The sequence below is a fragment of the Cetorhinus maximus genome, chromosome 14, assembly GCF_964194155.1.
Source record: "Cetorhinus maximus chromosome 14, sCetMax3.hap1.1, whole genome shotgun sequence".
NCBI classification, from domain to species: Eukaryota; Metazoa; Chordata; class Chondrichthyes; order Lamniformes; family Cetorhinidae; genus Cetorhinus; species Cetorhinus maximus.
The window spans coordinates 39,690,322-39,699,281 of record NC_135892.1 but is presented as its reverse complement, the minus strand read 5'-3'; the positions used below and the strand labels follow the sequence as shown (position 1 = coordinate 39,699,281).

General features: G+C 64.1%; 1 protein-coding gene across 2 annotated transcripts in view; it reads left to right on the top strand.

Moving 5' to 3' along the window:
* The first annotated feature begins 1,009 nt into the window (after positions 1 to 1,009).
* The window catches only part of LOC144690120 (dynein light chain Tctex-type 1-like), a 23,617-nt gene continuing 15,666 nt past the window's right edge, over positions 1,010 to 8,960 (top strand). The window contains exon 1 of one of the 2 annotated variants that reach the window (XM_078557597.1): positions 1,010 to 1,085. In XM_078557597.1, coding sequence (XP_078413723.1) covers positions 1,059 to 1,085 — 27 coding nt within the window. In that variant the 5' untranslated portion in view covers positions 1,010 to 1,058. The remainder of the gene's footprint in view (positions 1,086 to 8,960) is intronic. The other variant, XM_078557598.1, reaches the window with a different exon arrangement.

The window sequence follows — 8,960 nt, the reverse complement described above, 5'->3', positions numbered from 1 at the left end:
ATCACAGAATTGTTGCAGAACAGAAGGCTGGTCGGCCCATCGTATCTGCACTGGCTCTCTGAATGATCAATTCATTGAGTGCAATTCCCCCACCTTCTCTCCATAGCCCTGCATATGCTTTGTTTTCAGATAATAATCCAACTCCTTCTTGAATGCCTGATTTGAACCTGCCTCTAAGACAGCATATTCCATGTCATAATCACTCACCGCATGAAAAATTTTCTCATGTCCCCATCACTTCATTTACCAATTACCTTAAATCTCTGCCCTCTCGTGCTCGTTCCTTCCACAAGTAGGAACAGTTTCTCTCTAACTATCCACGCTCTTCACAATTTTGAATACCTCTACCAAATCTCCTCTCAACCTTTTCTTCTCCATGGAAAACAGTCCCAACTTGTCCAATCTATCTACATAACTAAAGTTCATCATTCCTGGAACCATTCTTTTCTGCACCCTATTGCCCTCACATCTTAGCTCAAGTGTGGCGTTCAAAACTAGAAACAATACTCCAATGGAAGCTGAACCAGTGCTTTATATGTAAGTTTAATATAAATCTTTGCTCTTGTACTCCCTCCTCTACGGTATTGTAAGCTTTATTAACCCCGCCCTCAACCTGTCCTGCCACCTTCAATGTGCATATATATGTATACCTAGGTCCCTCTGCGCCTTTCGATTTGTATCCTTGATTTTATATGATTTCTCATTTACTTCATTCTTTCAAGATGCTGATTTGCATTTCTCTTTTTCATTCTTACACCAGCAGTTAACGAAAATTTGCACCTGATCTTCATAAACATTACCAATGTCTTCATTCTGAAATAGATGCAATTGCCGGACCAATATAAACATCATTGACAAGCAACAGGTTTGAACTCTCCCTCCCAAAAGCAACATGCGCAAAGCCATAAGCGACCTTTCCATGTGACTACAATACACAAGCGCACGATCCTTGACGGCCGCGAGACTCCCTCCCACCTGGGAATCCGGGTCATCAGCCCGAGAATGGAGCCGGCTCGCTGCAGCGAAGATGCGCGTGCGCGGACGTAACCGTTAGAAAAATGGATGAATATCAGAGCGGAGAGGAGGTGAGGTGATGGGGTAAAATATAGAGTGAAGGTTGAACGAGGAAAAGCATTTAGAAGTCGGCGGATGGGGCACGGTGTTGGGGGTGAGAGTGAATGGAGATAAGGATGGGGGGGGGAGATAAGGATGGGGGGGGGGTGGGGGGAGATAAGGATGGGGGGGGGGTGGGGGGAGATAAGGATGGGGGGGGGGTGGGGGGAGATAAGGATGGGGGGGGGGTGGGGGGAGATAAGGATGGGGGGGGGTGGGGGGAGATAAGGATGGGGGGGGGGTGGGGGGAGATAAGGATGGGGGGGGGGTGGGGGGAGATAAGGATGGGGGGGTGGGGGGAGATAAGGATGGGGGGGTGGGGGGAGATAAGGATGGGGGGGTGGGGGGAGATAAGAATGGGGGGGGGGAGATAAGAATGGGGGGGGTGGGGGGAGATAAGGATGGGGGGGGGAGAGATAAGGATGGGCGGGGGTGGGGGGAGATAAGGATGGGGGGGGTGGGGGGAGATAAGGATGATGGGGGGGAGATAAGGATGGGGGGAGGAGAGATAAGAATGGGGGGGGGAGATAAGAATGGGGGGGGTGGGGGGAGATAAGAATGGGGGGGGTGGGGGGAGATAAGGATGGGGGGGGAGAGATAAGGATGGGGGGGTGGGGGGAGATAAGGATGGGGGGGGTGGGGGGAGATAAGGATGGGGGGGGTGGGGGGAGATAAGGATGGGGGGGTGGGGGGAGATAAGGATGGGGGGGTGGGGGGAGATAAGGATGATGGGGGGGAGATAAGGATGGGGGGAGGAGAGATAAGGATGGGGGCTGTACCTTGGGGAGATAAGAATGGGGGGGGGTGGGGGGAGATAAGGATGGGGGGGGGGAGAGATAAGGATGGGGGGGGAGAGATAAGGATGGGGGGGGTGGGGGGAGATGACGACGATGGGGGTGAGAGGAGGGTAGGGGGTTGTTGGGGTGGGAGAGGAGGGTGGGGGGTTGTTGGGGTGGGAGAGGAGGGTGGGGGGCTGTTACCGGAGGGAGAGGAGGGTGGGGGGCTGTTACCGGAGGGAGAGGAGGGTGGGGGGCTGTTACCGGAGGGAGAGGAGGGTGGGGGGCTGTTACCGGAGGGAGAGGAGGGTGGGGGGCTGTTACCGGAGGGAGAGGAGGGTGGGGGGCTGTTACCGGAGGGAGAGGAGGGTGGGGGGCTGTTACCGGAGGGAGAGGAGGGTGGGGGGCTGTTACCGGAGGGAGAGGAGGGTGGGGGGCTGTTACCGGAGGGAGAGGAGGGTGGGGGGCTGTTACCGGAGGGAGAGGAGGGTGGGGGGCTGTTACCGGAGGGAGAGGAGGGTGGGGGGCTGTTACCGGAGGGAGAGGAGGGTGGGGGGCTGTTACCGGAGGGAGAGGAGGGTGGGGGGCTGTTACCGGAGGGAGAGGAGGGTGGGGGGGCTGTTACCGGAGGGAGAGGAGGGTGGGGGGGCTGTTACCGGAGGGAGAGGAGGGTGGGGGGGCTGTTACCGGAGGGAGAGGAGGGTGGGGGGGCTGTTAGGGGGGGCTGTTACCGGAGGGAGAGGAGGGTGGGGGGGCTGTTACCGGAGGGAGAGGAGGGTGGGGGGGCTGTTACCGGAGGGAGAGGAGGGTGGGGGGGCTGTTACCGGAGGGAGAGGAGGGTGGGGGGGCTGTTACCGGAGGGAGAGGAGGGTGGGGGGGCTGTTACCGGAGGGAGAGGAGGGTGGGGGGGCTGTTACCGGAGGGAGAGGAGGGTGGGGGGGCTGTTACCGGAGGGAGAGGAGGGTGGGGGGGCTGTTACCGGAGGGAGAGGAGGGTGGGGGGGCTGTTACCGGAGGGAGAGGAGGGTGGGGGGCTGTTACCGGAGGGAGAGGAGGGTGGGGGGGCTGTTACCGGAGGGAGAGGAGGGTGGGGGGGCTGTTACCGGAGGGAGAGGAGGGTGGGGGGCTGTTACCGGAGGGAGAGGAGGGTGGGGGGCTGTTACCGGAGGGAGAGGAGGGTGGGGGGGCTGTTACCGGAGGGAGAGGAGGGTGGGGGGCTGTTACCGGAGGGAGAGGAGGGTGGGGGGGCTGTTACCGGAGGGAGAGGAGGGTGGGGGGGCTGTTACCGGAGGGAGAGGAGGGTGGGGGGGCTGTTACCGGAGGGAGGAGGAGGGTGGGGGGGCTGTTACCGGAGGGAGAGGAGGGTGGGGGGGCTGTTACCGGAGGGAGAGGAGGGTGGGGGGGCTGTTACCGGAGGGAGAGGAGGGTGGGGGGGCTGTTACCGGAGGGAGAGGAGGGTGGGGGGGCTGTTACCGGAGGGAGAGGAGGGTGGGGGGGCTGTTACCGGAGGGAGAGGAGGGTGGGGGGGCTGTTACCGGAGGGAGAGGAGGGTGGGGGGGCTGTTACCGGAGGGAGAGGAGGGTGGGGGGGCTGTTACCGGAGGGAGAGGAGGGTGGGGGGGCTGTTACCGGAGGGAGAGGAGGGTGGGGGGGCTGTTACCGGAGGGAGAGGAGGGTGGGGGGCTGTTACCGGAGGGAGAGGAGGGTGGGGGGGCTGTTACCGGAGGGAGAGGAGGGTGGGGGGGCTGTTACCGGAGGGAGAGGAGGGTGGGGGGGCTGTTACCGGAGGGAGAGGAGGGTGGGGGGGCTGTTACCGGAGGGAGAGGAGGGTGGGGGGGCTGTTACCGGAGGGAGAGGAGGGTGGGGGGGCTGTTACCGGAGGGAGAGGAGGGTGGGGGGCTGTTACCGGAGGGAGAGGAGGGTGGGGGGGCTGTTACCGGAGGGAGAGGAGGGTGGGGGGCTGTTACCGGAGGGAGAGGAGGGTGGGGGGGCTGTTACCGGAGGGAGAGGAGGGTGGGGGGGCTGTTACCGGAGGGAGAGGAGGGTGGGGGGCTGTTACCGGAGGGAGAGGAGGGTGGGGGGCTGTTACCGGAGGGAGAGGAGGGTGGGGGCTGTTACCGGAGGGAGAGGAGGGTGGGGGGCTGTTACCGGAGGGAGAGGAGGGTGGGGGGCTGTTACCGGAGGGAGCGGAGGGTGGGGGGCTGTTACCGGAGGGAGCGGAGGGTGGGGGGCTGTTACCGGAGGGAGCGGAGGGTGGGGGGCTGTTACCGGAGGGAGCGGAGGGTGGGGGGCTGTTACCGGAGGGAGCGGAGGGTGGGGGGCTGTTACCGGAGGGAGCGGAGGGTGGGGGGCTGTTACCGGAGGGAGCGGAGGGTGGGGGGCTGTTACCGGAGGGAGCGGAGGGTGGGGGGCTGTTACCGGAGGGAGCGGAGGGTGGGGGGCTGTTACCGGAGGGAGCGGAGGGTGGGGGGCTGTTACCGGAGGGAGCGGAGGGTGGGGGGCTGTTACCGGAGGGAGCGGAGGGTGGGGGGCTGTTACCGGAGGGAGCGGAGGGTGGGGGGCTGTTACCGGAGGGAGCGGAGGGTGGGGGGCTGTTACCGGAGGGAGCGGAGGGTGGGGGGCTGTTACCGGAGGGAGCGGAGGGTGGGGGGCTGTTACCGGAGGGAGCGGAGGGTGGGGGGCTGTTACCGGAGGGAGCGGAGGGTGGGGGGCTGTTACCGGAGGGAGCGGAGGGTGGGGGGCTGTTACCGGAGGGAGCGGAGGGTGGGGGGCTGTTACCGGAGGGAGCGGAAGGTGGGGGGCTGTTACCGGAGGGAGCGGAAGGTGGGGGGCTGTTACCGGAGGGAGAGGAAGGTGGGCATGTGTAGCGGTGGGGGGAGAGGAGGGCGGGGAGGGGGTCGTGTCGGACGGGGAGAGGAGGGCGGGGAGGGGGTCGTGTCGGACGGGGGAGAGGAGGGCGGGGAGGGGGTCGTGTCGGACGGGGGAGAGGAGGGCGGGGAGGGGGTCGTGTCGGACGGGGGAGAGGAGGGCGGGGAGGGGGTCGTGTCGGACGGGGGAGAGGAGGGCGGGGAGGGGGTCGTGTCGGACGGGGGAGAGGAGGGCGGGGAGGGGGTCGTGTCGGACGGGGGAGAGGAGGGCGGGGAGGGGGTCGTGTCGGACGGGGGAGAGGAGGGCGGGGAGGGGGTCGTGTCGGACGGGGGAGAGGAGGGCGGGGAGGGGGTCGTGTCGGACGGGGGAGAGGAGGGCGGGGAGGGGGTCGTGTCGGACGGGGGAGAGGAGGGCGGGGGCTGCTGTTGGGGGGGAGAGGAGGGCGGGGGAGAGGAGGGCGGGGGGCTGCTGTTGGGGGGAGAGGAGGGCGGGGGGGTGATGGGGGACGGAGAGGAGTGTGGTGTTGGGGGGAGAGGAGGGCGGGGGGTGTTGGGGGACGGAGAGGAGTGTGGTGTTGGGGGAGAGGAGGGCGGGGGGGTGTTGGGGACGGAGAGGAGTGTGGTGTTGGGGGACGGAGAGGAGTGTGGTGTTGGGGGGAGAGGAGGGTGGGGGGGTGTTGGGGGACGGAGAGGAGTGTGGTGTTGGGGGGAGAGGAGGGTGGGGGGGTGTTGGGGGACGGAGAGGAGTGTGGTGTTGGGGGGAGAGGAGGGTGGGGCGGTGTTGGTGGGGGAGAGGACGTTGGTGTGGGGGGAGAGAAGGGGGGAGTGTGGCGTGGTGGGGAGAGGAGGGGGGGGTGTGGCGTGGTGGGGAGAGGAGGGGGGAGTGTGGTGTGTGTCGGAGAGGAGGGTGGAGTGGGGTGTGGGGGGAGAGGAGGGGGGGTGTGTGGTGTTGGGGGGAGAGGAGGTGGGAGTGTGGTGTTGGGGGGAGAGGAGGTGGGAGTGTGGTGTTGGGGGGAGAGGAGGTGGGAGTGTGGTGTTGGGGGGAGAGGAGGTGGGAGTGTGGTGTTGGGGGGAGAGGAGGTGGGAGTGTGGTGTTGGGGGGAGAGGAGGTGGGAGTGTGGTGTTGGGGGGAGAGGAGGTGGGAGTGTGGTGTTGGGGGGAGAGGAGGTGGGAGTGTGGTGTTGGGGGGAGAGGAGGTGGGAGTGTGGTGTTGGGGGGAGTGGAGGGGGGAGTGTGGTGTGGGGAGGAGAGGATGTGGGAGTGTGGTGTGGGGAGGAGAGGAGGAGGGGGGAGTGTGGTATGTGGGGGAGAAAAGAGAGTGGGCTGTTTGGGGGAGAGGGTGGGGGTGTGGCGGGGAGAGGAGGCTGGGGTGTTGGGGGAGAGAGGTGTTTGGGGGGTTTCAAAATTGGCTTAGCTGTAGGAGACAGAGGGTGATGACAGAAGGATGCTTTAGTGACCGAAGCCAGTGGCGTACCACAGGGATCTGTGCAGGGTCCCCTATTATTTGTCATTTAATATAATACGACATAGATGACTATGTGGAGGTTAGGATTAGTAAGTTTGTGGATGACACAAGGATTGGCCGGGTGGTTAACAGTGAGGTTGAGTGTCTTGGGCTACAGGAAGATATAGACGGAATGGTCAAATGGGCAGATAAGTGGCAGATGGAATTTAACCTTGAAAAGTGTGAGGTGATATACTTTGGAAGGAGTAATTTGACAAGGAAGTATTCAACGAACGGCATGACACTAGGAAGTTCTGAGGAACAAAGGGACCTTGGCGTGTGTGTCCATAGATCTCTGAAGGCGGAGGGGCATGTTAGTGGGGTGGTGAAAAAGGCATATGAGGCATTGATTACAAAAGCAGGGAGGTCATGTTGGAGTTGTATAGAACCTTGGTGAGGCCACAGCTGGAGTAGTGTGTGCAGTTCTGGTCGCCACATTATATGAAGGATGTGATTGCACTGGAGGGGGTGCAGAGGAGATTTACCAGGATGTTGCCTGGGATGAAACATTTAAGTTACGAAGAGAGGTTGGATAGAGTTGGGTTGTTTTCGTTGGAGCAGAGAAGACTGAGGGGCGACCTGATCGAGGTGTACAAGATTATGAGGGGCATGGACAGGGTGGATAGGGAGCAGCTGTTCCCCTTAGTTGAAGGGTCAGTCACGAGGGGACACAAGTTCAAGGTGAGGGGCAGGAGGTTTAGGGGGGATGTGAGGAAAAACCTTTTTACCCAGAGGGTGGTGATAGTCTGGAATGCGCTGCCTGGGAGGGTGGTGGATGCCTCACATCCTTTAAAAAGTACCTGGATGAGCACTTGGCACATCATAACATTCAAGGCTATGGGCCAAATGCTGGTAAATGGGATTAGGTAGGTAGGTAGGTCAGGTGATTCTCACGTGTTGGTGCAGACTCGATGGGCCGAATGACGGGGAAGGGAGGAGGGGGTGTGGCAGACGAGGAGGAGGGGGGTGGGGGGGATGAGGTCGGGGATGGGGAGGGGTGGTGGGGGAGTTGAGGATGGTGGGAGGGGAGTAGGCGGAGATGAGGACGGTGGGGGAGTAGAGGGAGGCTGGGGGAGACGAGGACGGCGAGGGGAGGGTGGGTGAGGGGGATGAGGACAGGAAGGGGTGGCCAGGTGGGTGTATGGGGAGGGGAGGGGAAGAGGGGCGGGGGAGACAGGGGTGTTGGGGAGACAATGACGGGGGAGCAGTGGCGGCGGCGATGATGGGAAGGGAAGTGGTGGGGGAGACGAGAATGGGGAGGGTAGGGTGGGTGAGGGGGACAGGGAAGGGTGGGGAGGGGTGTGTGGGGACGATGACGGGGAGGGTGGTGAAGGGGGACGAGGACATGTACGGAAGGGTGGGTGCGGGGAGGACCAAGACGGTGAAGGGAGGGGAGGGGAGTGGGAGGGGAGGGGAGTGGGAGGGGAAGGGGGTGCAGGGAACACGAGGACATGGGGACAGTGGGAGAGACAATGGCAGGGAGGGGAAAGTGTGGGGAGACGGGGAGGGGTTGTGGGAGACCGGGAGGGGAGGCTGGGGGGGTGGTGTTGACGAGGATGGGGGGGGGGGTCTGGGAAATGGGGAGGGGGGGTGGGGTTGACGAGGATGTGGAGGGGGGTTGGGTGATATGAGGACGGGGAGGGGAGGGGAGGGGGGCTGGGGCAGACGAGAACGGGGCGGGGGAGAGGAGGACAGGGAGGGGGGGTGGGGGAGAGGAGGACAGGGAGGGGGGGTGGGGGAGAGGAGGACAGGGAGGGGGGGTGGGGGAGAGGAGGACAGGGAGGGGGGGTGGGGGAGAGGAGGACAGGGAGGGGGGGTGGGGGAGAGGAGGACAGGGAGGGGGGGTGGGGGAGAGGAGGACAGGGAGGGGGCGTGGGGGAGAGGAGGACAGGGAGGGGGGGTGGGGGAGAGGAGGACAGGGAGGTGGGGTGGGGGAGAGGAGGACAGGGAGGGGGGGTGGGGGAGAGGAGGACAGGGAGGGGGGGTGGGGGAGAGGAGGACAGGGAGGGGGGGTGGGGGAGAGGAGGACAGGGAGGGGGGGTGGGGGAGAGGAGGACAGGGAGGGGGGGGTGGGGGAGGGGGGGAGGGGGGGAGGGGGGTGGGGGGGAGGGGGAGAGGAGGAGAGGAGGACAGGGAGGGGAGGACAGGGAGGGGGGTGGGGGAGAGGAGGACAGGGAGGGGGGTGGGGGAGAGGAGGACAGGGAGGGGGGGTGGGGGAGAGGGGGAGGGGCGTGGGGGAGAGGAGGAGGGGGTTGGGGTAGGTGAGGACGGGGAGGGGAATGGGTGAGGTGAGGACGGGGAGGGGGTGGGGCAGATGAGGACGGGGAGGGGAGGGGGTGTGGGGGAGGTGAGGACAGGGAGGGTAGGGGCTGGGGGAGGTGAAGACGGGGAGGGGAAGGGGGTTGCGGGAGGTCAGGATGGGGAGGGGAAGGGGGTTGGGGGAGGTGAGGATGGGGAGTGGAGGGGTTTGGAGGAGATGGGGAGGGGAGGGGAGGGGGGCTGCAGGAGATGAAGACGGGGAGGGGAGGGGGCGTGCGAGAGATGAGGAAGGGGAGATGGGCAAGGGGCGATTAAGATGGGTTAGGGGGCGGGGGGAGATAAGGATGTGGTTCCGGGTTGTTTAGGATAGGGGGTTGGGGGTAATGAGGATGGGGAAGGGCTGAGGGGAAATGAGGATGGGGATGTGTTCGGATATGAGGGTG